The 18,663-nt window shown below is 44.4% G+C and overlaps 1 protein-coding gene across 1 annotated transcript in view; it reads right to left on the reverse strand.

The window, feature by feature from the left end:
- The window catches only part of LOC126278735 (neuropilin and tolloid-like protein 2), a 958,390-nt gene that overhangs the window by 485,421 nt on the left and 454,306 nt on the right, over nt 1-18,663 (reverse strand). The window contains exon 5 of the mRNA XM_049979012.1: nt 13,459-13,640. Coding sequence (XP_049834969.1) covers nt 13,459-13,640 — 182 coding nt within the window. The remainder of the gene's footprint in view (nt 1-13,458; nt 13,641-18,663) is intronic.

Below are 18,663 nucleotides of genomic sequence, written 5' to 3' on the forward strand. Positions count from 1 at the left end.
CATATGAAACGTCTTTGAACAATTATACACGCATGTGCTTAAACTGACGCACAATATCTTTAGTGCAACGCAATCTGACTTTCAAAAATCCCTACAAAAGAATGGCCCTGACTAACATTAACTTATACGTTTCACATATCACTTACCTCACAAAAACCTTGGTTACTCGAACTACTGCAATACAGCAAGCACCACTACTGCCAGCTAAATAAAAGATTCAAACTACGGAAGGCACTAACTACTGATAGGTATAGTTAGCAAATGAAAGATTTTAATAGAGAACAAACAATGTATTTAACTTAATAGTCTTAATATATATATCAGTTCATGACATCCATTCTTACAAATTTCAAACTCCGCCATCTCTCTCCCCACATCCACCACTGCTGGCGGCTCACCTCCAACTGCACAACGCTACGAGCCGCTAACAGCCAACTGCCCAACGCTACAATGGCGAGTATTACAACAATGCCAATCAGCCACAGACTGCACACAGCACAGCCACTGATTTTCATACGGAGCGCTACCTGGCGTTACCAATAAGAAAACCTAAACAGCCTACTTACAAAACCAATAAACTCAAGTAAAGTGGGGTGTAAAATGCGTAAGCTGTGCTCTCTGGTTCCATAGAAGAGATGTGTTTCACACTAGCGGGTTTGAACATATGTTCATAGCTGTTTAGGTATGCGTTTCAGAGCCCATCGTTACTATAATCTTTTCAACTTAAGAATAAACCTGATGTAAACATTGCACTATGTATTCTTCCGCATTTTCTGGAACATCATTGGCTTTCCGTTTCACGTGGGACTGCAGCCAAGTTATCTCGAGTACTGTCAAGTACGGTAATTGTGGTGTCACCGCCAGACACCACACTTGCTAGGTGGTAGCCTTTAAATCGGCCGCGGTCCGGTAGTATACGTCGGACCGAAGTGTCGCCACTATCAGTGATTGCAGACCGAGCGCCGCCACACGCAATCTAGAGAGACTTCCTAGCACTCGCCCCAGTTGTACAGCCGACTTTGTTAGCGATGGCTCACTGACTTCTACGCTGTCATTTACTGAGACGATAGTTAGCATAGCCTTCAGCTATGTTATTTGCTACGACCTAGCAAGGCGCCATGATCAGTTTCTATTGATATTGTCATTTATGTACCATCAAGAGCGACGTTCGTCATTAATGGATTAAAGCTAAGTATTCCAGCAGCTACGCCCGTTTTTCTCAATTCTAATTCCAGACCTCACGCCAGCCTGCGTGAGCTAAAACGCGTGCATTTCGGCCTCCTGTAGTAACACCGTGTTGGCTCTCCTGCCAACCACAACAATAATGAGGGTACGTTTTGCGCTGTGCGTTACGCGCACGTGGACTTACCGATAATACGGGATAAAAGCTTCGCCGGCTCATTTAACTTGGACAGCACTGGCCGGTCAGTTGGTACAGCTAGCCTGCAGTGACGTGGCCAGCTTCAGTTCACAAGCAGAAAGAGACGAGCGGTGGAGCAATACAGATCCTAATGCTATTTAATTTTCAAGTAGGATGAAATAATACACTGCAAATCTCCCAAAATGCGCACCTCAGACGACTAGACGAAAACAGCAACAGGTTATCGTATTATCGTAATTAAAAACAAGAAGATGAAAATTCCTGACTCAAGTACAGGGTAATTTTTCTGCATAAGCTGCGTATAACGTAAGAGAATACTGAACGATTTCACCGTATAGTTGTATATTGAAGCCACTGAATGTATTTCCTACAATCAGTCAGCTGGTAATCCCTTAGCTCCTTCCTTATCCGAAACCGAGAGATACGTTTCAGTTCTGCAAGTGTATAACAAGCTTAAAAACAGAATCCACGAAGCCAACGAGTTGCAGCATTTTCTCTTCTTCCTTTATGACGAGCCGTTCTACCTGTATATCCCGTCAGCGTTTGGCAGCGACGTGTGAAAAAGCTCCAGTAGGTCTGGCAGCTTTAACAGTCTTGTTACTTCTCTGGCCAAATCCCGCAGCTTGGCTCCAGATCAGTTCTGTTGTGTTCATATTGTAGTAGTACAGTAGCAAATGTAAAAATGTAGTATTTGTATTATGTGCTCGATGCTTTGAAAATGATTGTTTTTCATGTTTCTACGACAATTATCTACCTCTGTGCTATAAAACGGTGCACGTAGTCCAAATAAAGAGTGAGCCGTGTATCGACTAGTGCTACACCTTGTGTTTAAATTGCATTGGCTTTCCTTTTCTTCCCCTGCCATGTTTGTTCGATATGTTGTCTGTCATTAAGCGGCTGCTTGGTTGCCTTTTTCCCTCTGCTATCTACATCTGCGTTTGCTTTCGGGAAACTGCTGCGGAGGAAGTGAGATCTTTGACCGGTTGTAACATCGCGTGGTTGCGCGGAAGTAGAGGCGTTGCGCGCAGAGAGTGGGGTGGACATAGGAGGGCAGAGTGACTCGCCAGCGCGGACAAGGCGTGGTCGCTTGTACCGAGTCGCCACGTGATGTATGTCGGTTGTGTGTAATGAGCGGGTCGAGTTGACGGAAGAGCTCCCCGCGGGTTGGTTGTATACTGAATCGCCCTACGAGTAGTTGCTGTTCATTTCACCTTGGTGGGACGCTAACAAGCTTCTTTAAGTCCTCCGTTTCAACACTGGAGGTTAAAAAGGAGACACCTAACATGAAAGAGCGGTCACTACTCGTCAACGCTGCAGAGAAGACGTGAACTCCGGTGACAGAGCGTGTTGTCGCGTGACCGTGACGGTGTTGGGTACACTGGCGACGCGTGGGCGGTCGGATATGTGGATCCTCGCCATCGGAGATCGTGTACTGCCTGTTCGAGCATAATTGCCTGCTAAGTTAGAGGAAGGTTTAAATCATTAAGTAATAAGTTTGCGTAACCAGTGTCTCTTCTACCTTGTGGCCTCCGGCCATCGGATTTCCTGTTCCCGGCACCGGTGTAATTGAAGACAGTGATCTTTCCTCCGCCTCTCGTTACTGCCCAATGGGAGGTGTAGTTTTGGTAGTTTAATTGTTTCGCTTTTCTGCCGTGTGTTATGAGTAAATTCATGCTCCTTGTTGGTTGATCATGGGGTCGCTCATTCAGGACTGTGTGGTGCAATGTTTCCTTGCACGAGGTTAGCTCTAATTCCGTCAGCAAGTTAAGCCATCTTATTACAAGTTATCGCTGGCTAAAAGTCGGTGCAGTGACCGGCCTGAGAGTGGCAATTATGTTTACGGGCGTTTTTAAATTGGGCAGTATTCGGCTTAGCCTGAGCATCCCTGTGTGGGTGATTTGTGGCCACCTTACACGGGTCCGTCATATCTGTTATGTTCTAATGATATTCCAGGACGCTTTTGTTTAAAAACTTTTTAAATTCCTCCATTCCTTTATTGCCAGTAATCGTGTGTTTGCTGAGACCTTTGATTTTTTTTTAATGGCGGTGTTGGTAACTTCACTACCTCACCGTTCTTTGTTAACAAAGTTCTGTATTTACTTTAGTAGCCTGTTTACTAATGTTCTTTAAATTGTGGTATTGCTATAAATTACTTGATTGCCGTTAGCAGTGTGTTTTGAAATGCTGCTATTGCCGTACTGTTAGCTTCTGTGTGTTTTTTTAAGTGAAATTTTGAACTGTTGTATTGCTATAAACGACTGGATTGCCATTAGCGGCATGTTTTGAAAGGTTTTTGATGGCCGTATTGGTACTTCTATTTTTTTAAAGGAATTTTTTTAAATTGTTCTATTGCTATAAATGATTTGATTTCCGTTAGCGGCGAGTTTAAAATGTTGTTTATTGCCGTAGTGTTAGTTTCTGTAATATATGAATAAAACATTTGTGTGTGAAAATCTCAACTCGACAGTAAACTATCAGAAATTTGGCCCCGTTTCCCAAATGGTGGTGTGGCTTGTAGTAACCGCAACCACTGTGTATGTCAAAGAGGATTTGTTTTTTTCATTGTTGTCTTAAAAATGAAATTGTAATAGTTTCTTAATTTAAACTACTTTTATGAATAGGCTTTGATGATTAAGAGATTGTATTTGAAATTGAAACAGAAATTTCGCGTCCAATATGTAATTAGAAACAAGAAGACGTGATTTGTTCAGAAAAAATGGTGATGAGTTTTATAATTACGAGATGTAGGTATTTCAAATTAAACGAGAAAAAAAATCCAACGCCCTATTAACTGCATTTGGCTTACATCCCATTACGTTACCGACTGCGCTACACATTCTATCTCAGTGCTTTTATCAACTACATTACATACAACGCTGGGAAAACTTCAAAGCCGATTATCTCCGTATTTCTCGGCGCACTTTAACCGTGATCCACGCACGTGTTTCACTACGGAACAGAAGACAGCCTCTGCCATTTTGATACTGCGCATTAACAGCACGACAATCAGAGCACAACGTTGCAGAGGCTGTGACTGTATAGGATTTTTTAAAATGAGAACTGCGTAGCTAAAGCGTCATTAAGCAAAACTTTGATGACTATTAATATATTAGAATATCTTAAAATTTCATTTAACGTAACTTATTAATAATATATCTGACACGTAAGTAGGGCCGGCCGCGGTGATCTCGCGGTTCTAGGCGCGCAATCCGGAACCGTGCGACTGCTACGGTCGCAGGTTCGAATCCTGCCTCGGGCATGGATGTGTGTGATGTCCATAGGTTGGTTAGGTTTAAGTAGTTCTAAGTTCTAGGGGACTGATGACCACAGCAGTTGAGTCCCATAGTGCTCAGAGCCATTTGAACATAAGTAGAACCAACTTCCAAGAGCGTAACATCATCAGTGTACGTGCCAGCTGGCCGGCTTTCAAATAGTCGTTCCTGTCATATCCCTGAATACTGACCATTCTTCACTGTTCCTCTTGGGATATCTATTTCCAACGTGTACAAACGCTAGGGATTGATCGATGATAGTATACGGGACAAAGAAGGTCTAATGAACTTATGTCCGGGATGTATGGTTTCCATGCTAGAGGCCATTTCTTCAGTCATACTTCGTTACTGAGACTGCGACCTAATACGCGCTGTACCATGCACCCACAGTTACAGCATGCATGGTTTCCTCCTAGAGGGTGGTACTGTTCCTATACGTATGCTCTAGCCCCCTCACCTACCATAGTAACTTGTGATGTTGCGTCACATTTTAGTGGACGTGATACAGAGTTGTACACAATGTTTCCGTATTAGAATCGAGAGCTTCCCGTCACAGTGTTTACTTATGGAAAGGGATATGGCAACGGGTGGCGAGCAGCAAGGTTGTATGAGGAGACTTATCCCCGCCGAAAACAACCACAGCATTCAGTGTTTGCAATAGTGTTTCTCTATTTGTTTGAGGCAGGGTCGTGTCTGGAACCAGGAAATTATGAATGACGTACCCGAAATGTTCTAACATCAAACTTGCAGTACAATGTGATTAACATTGTAGAAGGTGACTGCGGTGTCGGTACCAGGCAGTTGGCCCGCCAGTACAGGATAAGCCAGACGACCGTGTGGAACATCCTCCGTGACAATTCCTACAATCCTTATCACCTGCAGCGTGTTCAGGGCTTACTAACGACAGACTTTCCACATCGGGAGCAGTTTTGGCACTGGTTTCTACACTAGACAACTACGATTCCGGGATTTGTGTCAGCCATACTATTCACGGATGAGGTCATCTTTACAGAGAGTGGTACCTTCAACTTCCATAACTGTCATCTGTGGAATAATATGAGGAGCCCTCATAGTATGGTGAAGCAGGTCGGGGTGGCCGAGTGGTTTTAGGCGCTACAGTCTGGAACTGCGCGACCGCTACGATCACATGTTCGAATCCTGCCTCGCACATGGATGTGTGTGATGTCCTTAGGTTAGTTAGGTTTAAGTAGTTCTACGTTCTAGGGGACTGATGACCACAGCATAGTGCTCAGAGCATTTGAACCATAGTATGGTGACAGCGAATCATCAGCATCGGTGCTACGGGAATATGTGGGCCGGGATAATTGGCGGAAGTATTTTGGGACTAGTCTTACATCCAAGTCGCCTAACGGGCCTGAACTATCGGCGTTCCTTGCGGGTAACTTTGCCTCCCCGTAAGAAGTGTCATTGATGATGCGAAGGTTATGTGGCTACTACATGATGATGCTCCAGACCACTTCGCCGTTAACGTTCGGATGCGTCTCAATCGTGTCTTCCCTGGTCGATGGATCAGACGAGGAGGTCCAGTTGCATGGCCGTCTCATTCACCTGATCTCAACCTGTGCGATTTCTGGTTATGCGGCCATCGTGCATGCAGAGCCCATTCCAGATGTGGGGACAATGGAGCAGCATATTCATGGTGCCCTTGACACTGTTCAGATGCAGCCCAACCAATGTGAACGAGTGAGACAGAACATACTAGAGCGCATACACGCATACGTTGAGGCACATGGAAACCATTTCTAACTCACACCGTAACTGGCTGCATGGTGCAGCGCGTATTAGACTGCAGTCTCTGTAACAATGTATGACTGTTAAGTGGTCTCTATCACGGAAACTATTCATTACCGGGAAAACTTCAGTGGACCTTTCCTTGTTCCGTATCCCCTCGGCGATCAGTCCCTAGAGTTTGAACATGATGGAAAATTTCACCCCGCGTACATACCACCTGAAGATGACGACAGAGATGGTCGTCGAAATCTTGTGTATACAATGGAGTAAAGCACTCAGGTGAACAACCTGGGCAGTCATCAGTACAGTATGAACAGATGAGAGTCCGACTTGTGGTATATAAGTTTCATTTTTGCGCCTTCAGCGTAGCGAGATCATTTATTGCGATATAATCAGTTGCCTTCATCGGCTGATTAAATTACAGGCCTTTCAGTTGAGCTGTGCCTTAAGTAACTGTCATTTCAAGAGGCACAACTACCTGAATAATACTGCAGAAGAAGTTCCCAGAGTTATATTTATTTAGTATTCTATATATGAGTGCACATTTGGGACTCATATAATTTACGTTCCGAAAATAAAACAATAGCTAACGGAAATTCTTCTTTCGATATTTCTCTGTGTGAACTTATCAACCCAGAGTTTTATCTTACAGATTGATCTGCTCCGTAGAAACGGAAGCAGAATATTATTGTGCTCATATTTCGAATTTCTGCCCACACAATGAGAATACATGCTAAAGAATAAGTAAATACCAGGAGAGACAATCATTTCTTTATCTACACTGAGGCGCCAAAGAAACTGGTATACCCAATGCGTATTCAAATAGAGAGATACGTAAACGGGCAGAATACGGCGCTGCGGTCAGCAAAGCCTATATAAGAACAAGTGTCTGGCGCAGTTGTTCGATCGGTAATTGCTGCTACAATGGCAGGTTATCAAGATTTTAGTGAGTTTGAACGTAGTGTTATAGTCAGCGCAAGAGCGGTGGGACACAGTATCTCCGAGGTAGCGATAAAATGGGGATTTTACCGTACGACTATTTCATGAGTGTACCGTGAATGTCAGGAATCCGGTATAGCATCGAATCACAGACATCGCTGAGGCCGAAAAAAGATCCTGCAAGAACGACTGAAGAGAATAGCTCAGCGTCACAGAAGTGCTATCTTTCGCAGATTGCTGGAGATTTCAATGCTGGTGCATTAAGTGTCAGTGTGCGAACCATTCAACGAAACCTCATCGATGTGGGCTTTCGGAGCTGAAGACTCAACCGTGTACCCTGGATGACTGCACGGCACAAAGCTTTACGTCTCGCCTGGGCAGTTGATGACGAAATGTGTTCCGTAGTCGGACGAATCTCGTTTCAAATTGTATTGTGCGGATGGACTGTACAAGTATGAAGACAGCCTCATGAATTCATGGACCGTGCATGTCAGCAGGGGACTGCTCAAGCTGGTGGAGGGTTTGTAATGGTGTGAGACATATGCAGTTGGAGTGATATGGGACCCTTAATGAGCGTATGGCATTGGTGGCCGCGAGACCCCTCGCGGAACGGTTAGCCGCCGCTCCACAAGTTCTTTAACGCCACTATGGCGACTTGAGAGTGAATGAGGATGAAATGATGATGAAAGACACACAACACCCAGTCATTTATGGGTAGAGAAAATCTCCGCCGGGAATCGAACCCGGGACCCCGTGCGCGGGAAGCGAGACGCTGCCGCAAGAACACGAGCCGCGGACATGGGACCCATGATTCGTCTAGATACGTTTCTGACAGGTGGCACGTACGTAAGCATCCTGTGTGATTACCTGCATCCATTCATGTCCAACGTGCATTCCGACGGACCTGGGCAATTCCAGCAGAACAATGCGATACCCCACGCATCCAGAATTGCTACAGAGTGGCTCCAGGAATACTCTTTTGAGTTTAACACTTCGGCTGGCCGCCAGCCTCCCCAGAAATGAACATTATTGGGCGTATCTAGGATGTCTTGCAACGTGTCGTTCAGAAGAGATCTCCACCGCCTCGTGGTCGTAAGAATTTATGGGCAGTCCTGCAGGATTCATGGTGTCAGTTCCCTTCAGCACTACTTCACAGTTTAGTGAAGTCCATGCCACGTCGTGTTGCGGCACATCTGCATGCTCGCTGGGTCCTACAAGATATTAGGTGGGTGTACCAGTTTCTTTGGCTCTTCAATATATTATTATTTTTTTTTAAATTTCGTTAGGCGGTGCATACCAGAAAACTAATCCAACATTCCATACGACGGGTGTAGAGAGTGGATGTCACATGAAAATTCTCGGAAGAGAGAAGTGATCCTTTACTTTCAGTGGTTACACCCGCTGCTTTATACAAGCGACAGGCCACAGTTGTACTGCAGAGAGACTGTATTATCCCATAAAGTCATGAATCGCTGCAAGAGTTGAACTTCATACCGCGATAGCACGTATCCGGCTGCAGGCGCAAACTGCCAAGCGCTCATTAATATTAGGCAATACAAGCAACGAGCGCAAAAACAGAAACTTTGTTCATGGGCAAGTACGGCGGCCACGAGACAAAGTATTTGTGTTCCCGGTTTAGTACTCTGTGAGATAATTTAGAGGTGTGCCGCAGCGGCAGAAGTGGGACATAGGTAGGGGCTGTCTTTTTTGTTGACTAGCGCAGTCGCATTTCCATACGAGGAATCCTTGATGAAAACGGCGCACATCCCAGGGGGAATTTGCAAACAGGGCTCTTAGCGTATAGAGAATCTTAAGGCCCCTTGCAATGGACATAACAAACTGTCCTTGTAAAGTACTGCAACAATCAAATGAGAAAGGGTCAATGCACCTGACGTAGCACCGAATTTCCAATGATACTACGTTGCATTTAATTCGCGAATTTAGCTCTCTTTGTCATTCCACGCACATGTTTGAAATGAGATCTCAAACTTCCAGGACAGTAACTCGCGTCTAATTTTCCTTCAGAAAGTTAAGATACTTGCACCGCTTCCTCTCTCGCCTGCGCACGTTATCTTGAGGTTAAAGATCCGGTAACAGGAATCTGGCTGCAAGTCATGTCATCGGAGAAGCAAAAGGCGATCTCAGTCACAGCTGTTACTGCTCAAGAAGTGCTCGCTTCTTGCCACGAACTCGAATACTATGGTAAATCAGAAGTTTAGGGAATCGAGGCGTCTGGGATGTGGTGTCCACGGAGGGAAAGTAAAAATTAAGTAGACTGATCAAGTGAGAAACGGGATGGTCCTCTGCAAAATAGTCAGGGAAAGGAACATGTTATGAGCGCTAGCCATATGAAGGCACGTCGTAACAATAAGTATATTAACACATCGAGAATATGTTCTGTGTTTCAAGAGAGCGCCGTAGATAGCAGAAAATGTAAGGAAATATATGTATTTGATTATGTACAATGAATATTTAGTGCCGTAAGTGTAAGTGCTCCTCTGATATACAGATTTTTACTTAGCACTGGAAATCATCACGGGACGCAGCTTATCACTCACAAGACGAGTAATGCCGCAGGAAAAGCTTTCATCGTTCCCTTCAGATTATTCAGATATTACATGTCAGATTCTTTATGGTATAGTATCAGAAACTTCTCCATTAGTGAGTTAATAAGGTAGTCAATGTATTGCAAATACAAGCAGAAATGTTATTAAGATCAAAGTCTCTTGTGTATTCATAAGGAACTGGCGACCAGATGACTTCACATCAATTACAGATTGAGATAGTTAATGGAGCAATAGTCTTTTTCCATTTCAAAATATACGAGGGTTGGAACATTAATTGTGGCAACTGTTTATTTACAGCTCGTACAAAACAGATACGTGTTTCAGAGTTTTACTTCTCTTCAAAGTAGTCCCCAGAATTGTGTATAACCTGTTGCCAGCGATATGGAAGTCGTAGGATACTCTTAGCAGTGCCAGTTGTGTTGACAGTTCGAGCGGCGCGGCCTATTGGTTCAAATGTAAAGAAATTCGATATTTTTAATATGTATGTTTTAACACTAAATCTGTGTTACAACGAAATTACCTAAAATAGTAGAGCAAATTACTTTTAATGAACGACTGGAAATGTGGAAATTTTTGAGTATCTTTTCTGAATTTCTACCTATGAACAAAGATTTACGAGAGAAATATGAAGTACTCGTCATCAAGAATAGATATAACTTTTTCGACCCATGATCTTTTCTTGCAAATTGATGGCCCGTGTATTCATGATAAGACATTTCAGGATGTTTTCAGATGGCCTGCAGATGTTACATTGTTACAGGTTTTCTTTTTCACAAATAAATCTAGAATACGATAAAGCGAAGGAAATTTGCGCTACAACGTTCCTGTCCTTCATCGTTTACACGCTCTTTATCCAGGACGAAAACAGATTTAAAGGTATTTTTGTGTTAGCACCAGAGACTGGCTCAAACATTCAGTTACAAAAAAATAACAGAAAACGACTCTTTCGCAACACTATAGGATGCAATTTTTGAACATCCCGAAATTTTGTCTACCACACAGGTCAATAAGGCTGGTACCTCTGGACATACGAAGAGATCAGATCGATTTGCACCAGCCGAAGTCGTCTAAGTGTTATACTGATTTGTGTATCACCTCTTTGTGATAAATAACGTCCACGATGTCTTTCCATCATTGGGCTTGATACTGGACGAGACACTTCTCTTCTCAACAGATAAGTGCTAAAAGAGTTTTTAATAGCTGCAGATAACAGTTCTAAGTTAGTATTCCAATTCGTCGTACACAGGGGATTCACCTAAAACTTGCACCGAAAATATTGCGGGAATTGAAAGTGCGACTGATGTGCGGTTTTTTGCTAAAAGGACTGGTAGTCAGGGGCTCGTATTGATAGCCAATCAACATATTATAATGATAACGTATATTTTTGTGCAAATGTACACTTTTTTAAATGGAACAAAGTAGGTAAATTAGAATGTCAGTGGTGTTTATTGCCAGATTCTAGTGAGAATCGTTTAAGAGAGATTTTGAAAAATCTCCGCATCGACATATGCACAGTACCTGTGGTAGGACACAAATGCATATACTAGCTTTGTGATCCTGATCAGTAACGAGAGTACTGACCATCACAGGTTGTGTTCAAAATGACCACCGTTTGCGGAAATACACGCTTCCAGTCTGGTATTGGATGACTGCATCATATGTGCTAACATTTCAACAAAGATGTCCGATCAGGCTGTAGTAATACATCGTTGCAAAGCATCGGATGTAGTTGGTATGTCCTTGTAGACATCCTCTTTCAGCTTTCTCCACAGAAAAGTCTACTGGGGCCAAATCTGGGGAACAGACCGGCAAAGTTACTGATCCTCTGCGTCCAATCCAATGATTTGGAAACAATTCGTGATAACTCGCTGCAGTAGTTCGTGCACTATGTACTGGACAGCCACCATGATGGTATCACAGGTTACTTCTAGTCTGAAGAGGATCATCTTCTAACATCCGTCGAAGATGGTCTGTTAGGAGACTGTAATGCTTGGGAGCGTTCAGTGTTCCGTCTGTGAGAAGCGAGCCTATGTGGTGATGGTTCGCTATTTCACACCACACGTTTACACTCCATGGACGCTGACGTTCCACCTGACGATGCCAACGGTGACTCTCAACAGACCAGCAGCAAATATTTGGTAGTTGACCAGGCCATGGTTGGTAACTGTGGCTTCATCACTAAACAAGGTACTGGAGTATCCTGTCTTATGCCCATGTACAGAAGGTAAAACGATTCTCACAATCGTTTCCATGCAGCTCTTGACGAAGAGAGATGGAACCTCTCTCGAGGGAGAATTCGTAGGACGCTTGCCTGTCTCGTACCTCTGCGAGGAAGCTAACGTGCGGATGAACTGCAACAGCAGCAAGAACATTAATGCCCCCTTCTTCTGTCGTCACTTGTTTCCTTCTGTCACGGTGTCTAGGTGTTACGGTACGACTTGAAAAGATCTATTGAGATATCTTTCTGTATACACCGTACAAGACCAAACTGTATTCCTCCTATATTCTCCATACACCATGAGAAAGTCGGCTTCTTCTGCGTCAGTAAATCCCATTGTCCACTCGCGAACTACTGCTTGGACTGCCACACGCAATCTGCCTGTGAAGTCGCAATGCACTCAAGTAATACACAAGCATATTGTAAGCAAACATAAAACCGTCGTACCTAGCAGCTAAGCATGTCGAATAGATCAAACAAGTGTCGGTGTGGAAACTTTTCAAAATACGATAATTAGTAAGACACAAGAATCCTGCAACAAACACCACTGAAATTCTATTTTACCCTAATTTTAGTTTGTTAGCGCGAATAAGTATTTGTATGGAGTGTAGCCAGGTATGGAAGTGAAACATGGACGATAAATAGTTTGGACAAGAAGAGAATAGAAGCTTTCGAAATGTTGAAGATTAGATGGGTAGATCACATAACTAATGAGGAGGTATTGAATAGAATTGGAGAGAAGAGGAGTTGACAAGAAGAAGGGACCTGTTGTAGGGCATGTTCTGAGGCATCAAGGGATCACAAATTTAGCATTGGAGGGGAGCCTGGAGGGTAAAATCGTAGAGGGAGACCAAGAGATGAATACACTAAGCAAATACAGAAGGATGTAGGTTTCAGTATGTACTGGGAGATGAAGAAGCTTGCACAGGATAGAGTATCATGGCGAGCTGCATCAGACCAGTCAACAACATCGCGAATAGCCATTGTTCCATTTAAAAGTATATGTTTGTACAAAAAATACACTTAAAACAATATTTCAATCTGTTTATTGGCTACCAACACGAGCCCGTGACTATCATTCGTGAAAATAGCTAATCAGCAGCACTTTCCGCAATGTTTGCGGTGGAAGTTTTAGGTGATTCACCTCGTATGTGATCAGGCTCACAGTAACAACTGAAATGACAAGTAATGTCCTATGATTTCATCGTTAGCAACATTCATGTTCAAATTACCTACTTTTACGTAGTTGTATCACACAACAGTACACTGGCATGACACAGTTTGGCCACCTGTTCTTGCAGTGCAACAGGAGCGATGTTGTGGACTCACCTTCCAGCCGACAGTGACGTTGATGACCCACATGCCCTCCAGCGGGCTGTGCCACAGGGTGCTCTGGTTGACGCGCTCGGGGCAGTGTCGGTCGATGTCGCTGCGGTTGACGTACCCCTCGACTCCCGTCACGGGGATGATACACGGTGACAGCTCGGGCCCGGGACCAGGCGAGGGCGACACTGTGGACAAAGCCAAGTGGCAATACTCAACCACTGTACGCGCTGACCCATACAAAACTACTGCGCACACTGACCCATACCCTTTTCAGGGTGCGGATCCATTTGACAATCCGCTGGGGGATGCTGCAATGTAGCTTGGTAGGAGCCGAACAGCGTAATATGGAGAAGTGATGATGCGACATATTGAATCTGTTTGGGGGTGCAGCAGTCCTCCGTTGCTCAGACATCCATTCCTGACCAAGTGTCTCCTAAAAACTAATTTTGACCTGAACTTATCTATCGACAGGGGATCTCAAGTTGATTCCGTATATCTAGATTTCCGGAAAGCTTTTGACACCGTTCCTCACAAGCGACTTCTAATCAAGCTGCGGGCCTATGGGGTATCGTCTCAGTTGTACGACTGGATTCGTAATTTCCTGTCATGAAGGTCGTAGTTCATAGTAATAGACGGCAAATCATTGCGTAAAATTGAAGTGATATCGGGTGTTCTCCAGGGAAGGGTCTTGGGACCTCTGCTGTTCCTGATCTATGTAAAAGACTTGGGTGACAATCTGAGCAGTTCTCGTAGGTTGTTCGCAGATGATGCTGTAATTTACCGTCTAGTAAGGTCATCCGAAGACCAGTATCAGTTGCAAAGCGATTTAGAAAAGACTGCTGTATGGTGTGGCAGGTGGCAGTTGACGCTAAATAACGAAAAGTGTGAGGTGATGCACATGAGTTCCAAAAGAAATCCGTTGGTATTCGATTCCTCGATAAATAGTACAATTTTCAAGGCTGTCAATTCAACTAAGTACCTGGGTGTTAAAATTACGAAGAACTTCAGTTGGAAAGAGCACATAGATAATATTGTGGGAAAGGCGAGCGTTTCATTGGCAGGACACTCAGAAGGTGCAACAAGTCCACTGAAGAGACAGCTTACACTACACTCGTTCGTCCTCTGTTAGAATATTGCTGCGCGGTGTGGGACCAGTACCAGGTGGGATTGACGGAGAACACGAAAGGGTGCAAAAAAGGACAGCTCGTTTTGTATTATCACGTAGTAGGGTAGAGAGTGTGGCAGATATGATACGCGAGTTGGGATGGAAGTCATTAAAGCAAAGACGTTTTTCGTCGCGGCGAGATCTATTTACGAAATTTCAGTCACCAACTTTCTCTTCTGAATGCGGAAATATTTTGTTGAGCCCAGCCTACATAGGTAGGAATGATCATCAAAATAAAATAAGAGAAATCAGAGCTCGAACAGAAAGGTTTAGGTGTTCGTTTTTCCCACGCGCTGTTCGGGAGTGGAATGGTAGCGAGATAGTATGATTGTGGTTCGATGGACCCTCTGCGAAGCACTTAAATGTGAATTGCCGAGTAATCATGTAGATGTAGATGTAGAAACCACCACATTCTACCCGTCTAACAATATCCCCAAAACAGGCAAAAACAATTAATGGGTTGCAGCCAGGTGCTGAACCTCCAGTACCCTGTACGTTTATATAATCCTTATACATCTCACTGAAACGTACATATAAAGAAATAAATCATAATAAATCGTATGAATCCTAACAAAGGGTCCAAATGGCTCTGAGCACTATGGGACTTAACTGCTGCGTTCATCAGCCCGCTAGAACTTAGAACTACTTACACCTAACTAACCTAAGGATATCACACTCATCCATGCCCGAGGCAGGATTCGAACCTCCGACGGTAGTGGTCGCGCGATTCCAGACTGTAGCGCCTAGAGCCGCTCGGCCACTCCGGCCGGCTGAATCCTATCATCTCTAGCTTTGCAGATCCTGGTATACCGCAACATACATTCATTATCAGTTTGTTATTGGGTGAGATGGTATAAGTCAGTACCTTCGCTTTTAGGAGTGTCCAACCACGTTTATTTTTCTTCGGTTTTGAGGTCACCTCAGGTGAATACGATGTGACAGTCCTTTGAAAAGGACAGTGTTCACTTCTTACCACCCCCTTATGTTATTGTTATGTTATTTTAACCGGGGGCGTAGAAACGACGAAGAGGCTCCGTCCCCGCCGCAGCCGCAGTGGTCCGCCACCCCACGACGACTACCACAGTCCACTTCACCCCTCCGCCGCCCCACACCGAACCCAGGGTTATTGAGCTGTTCGGCCACCGGTAGACCCCCCCCCCCCCCCAGGTAACGTCTCACACCAGACGAATATAGCCCCTATGTTTTCGTGGTAATGGTGGTGTACGCGTACGTGGAGACCTTGTTTGCGCAGCAATAGCCGGCATAGTGTAGCTGAGGCGGAATAAGGGGAACCAGCCCGCATTTGCCGAGGCAGATGGTAAACCGCCTAAAAACCATCCATGGACTGGCCGGCTCACCGGACCTCGACACAAATCCGCCGGGTGGATTCGTGCCAGGGACCGGCGCCCCTTCCCGCCCGGAAAGCCGGGCGTTAGACCGCACGGCCAACCAGGTGGGCCTACCACACCCCTACGAAACATAATCTCATGGTCCAACATGTCGTGGTCTAATGGACATTATATTCAGATCATCCACATTCACTTTCACTTGTTACACTTGCACTATTGGCTTCATGCATCCCATGAAAAATTCAACTCCTACGCACGCTTACCAAAAGGAGTTCTGAATCACATCGATACGCACAGGTTTGCTGCTATTGTGACTGCTCCTTTACCGAAAGGAAGATCAGAGATATTCAACGAACTGCAGTGCCAGGGGCTACAACAGAGGTGTTGTGCATCACGGAGAGGCTATCTATTAAAATTTCGAGACAGTACTTTCCGAGAAGAATGGGTCAATATAATAAGTCCTTGCAAGAATTCGAGAAATTAGAACTAATACAGAGGCTTGCCGGCAATCATTTTTCCCACGCGGCATTCACGAATGGAAGAGGGAAGCGAGGATCAGTTTGTGGTACCAGACGTACTCTCCACCACACACCGTGACGTGGCTTGCCGAATGTTGATCTAGATGCAGTCAAACCTGACGTTGTGAGTAAACATACACACTGTTCCGATGAATACTTTTTGCAGGTAGAACGCCACACTGAAACAGACTGCAGTTGGAAGTAAAGTATCAGTATGGACGCTTTACTAGCGTCTGTGGGACAGTACTACGACCGTCTTTCATGCTACGAAGGACGACCGCGACCCAAGATCGGATCTGTCTCTTTAAATTTCACGCAAAAGGCTTGTCAACCTCGGAAGCTGCTCGGCGTGTGAGCCCGAGACACAGAAACGGCGGACATAGAATCAGTTCCGACTGACAGGTAATGTTCAGGACTAACATTGCACAGGCCGTCCAAGTTCTACAGGAGCATAGGTCGGTCGATATCTTCGACTTTTGAGTCAAATGAACAGTGGGATGAGTGCTCCAGAGATGAATTGGGAGTTCTAAGAGGCATCAGGACTTAATGTATCGCATCAAACTGTTAGGAGACGACTTCATGATGCGTCTCCAGTACTGACGATCATGTCGCGCACCACATTATACACCACAACACCGGGGAGTCATTCACGGATGGACAAAAAATCATACGGAATGGACGCCCCAGGATTGGAGTCAGGTGTTGTTCAAAGACGAAAGTCGTCTGTAACAGAATAATCGCAGACAACATGTTTGAAGACAACCCAGTAATACCTAACAGTTCCAGCACTGTGTGCAACAAGGTAATGGTGGAGTTATGTTCTGAGGCGTCATTATATGGGGCCACTGTAGACCTCTCGTGGTTGTTGAAGACAGTCTCGCTGTTCCACAGAGACTCTGCTACCATCTTGGTGACAATTTCACCCTCGTTGATCACTACTAATGCTCATTGGCGTGGTCTAGTGAACACGTTTCTTCAGCATGCTAGGATCGCCAGAATGAAGTGGCCTGCAGGTTATCCGAACAATAAACCTTCTAACTTGGGGGGGGGGGGGGTCAACTGAAAATCTATTTTTGGACGTCGACGAGACCACGTACTCTGTGTTACATACCCAGGATTTCCGTTGAAGAATGGGATAATCTGGACCAGGGCTGGATCGATTATCTCATTGCCGGTATGCTACGACGGACTGAAGCCCGATCCAAACAAGGAGACGTTCCACAACGTTTTGACGTTGCTCAGGAGTGCTGCGAGTCGCCGTAAAATTATTCTCTTACAAGTCTCGGTGAAAGACCGGGTTTAAGCATAGGCTAGGTTAACAGCGAGAGCTTTACTGGAATACAATGACGTCAAAAAAAACGAAATGTCAAAACGTCACCTGGAAGCTGTACTGTCGTACAGAGACGGAATGGGATGCAAACCTCCGACAGCGGATGGGCGAGGAAGGAAATGGGCCGTGTCATCTTTGAAACTGGAAAAATTTTGTCAAAGATGTGTCGCATGAAGAAAGTGTAAGGAGGTCAGAGAAAGAAAACTTACGTGTTAATCTACAAACGCCGATTACCCACAGTCGTAAATAAATTTGAAACTGCAAGAAGTGAAAGAATGCTGAAATTTAGTTCATATTGTCACTGATGAAATGGATGTAATTATATGTTACGTATTGTAATAGCCCAAAGAGACCATAGTCTATAAAATCTGTATGAATATCTTTGATGCTTTTTTATGCTTTTTACTTGTGTTCTGGAATTAAAGACTACGGACGTAATTTCTTGTATGTTACTGCCTTTCCACAATATGTGTATGTGTGTATTCATTTCATCTCCGTCCATGTGAGAGCATTGTGAGGATAACAATACAAGAAATTCGTGTGACCTTCAGCCTTTCGTTTGTTGTAATGATGCACAGGCAGCCATTACTTTAAAGTTGGGAATATCGCTTATTTACGGTTTTCGCCCGACGACGTAAGTAGGGGAGTTAACTTTAAAGAGCTAATTTTAAAACACACTACATTTACGCAAGGCTGCTTACAATTATAATTTGAGTGAGAATAAATTTCATTACTCTGTTCTGTATCAGCATTATCACATTTGCTCAGCGATATTGAGATAATAGGTTTCATTTAAAATGTGAAATTAATTTTTATTAAGTATCTGAAAACAATTTCATCGTTTCA

Source organism: Schistocerca gregaria, chromosome 6 (genome assembly GCF_023897955.1).
Source record: "Schistocerca gregaria isolate iqSchGreg1 chromosome 6, iqSchGreg1.2, whole genome shotgun sequence".
Lineage (NCBI taxonomy): Eukaryota > Metazoa > Arthropoda > Insecta > Orthoptera > Acrididae > Schistocerca > Schistocerca gregaria.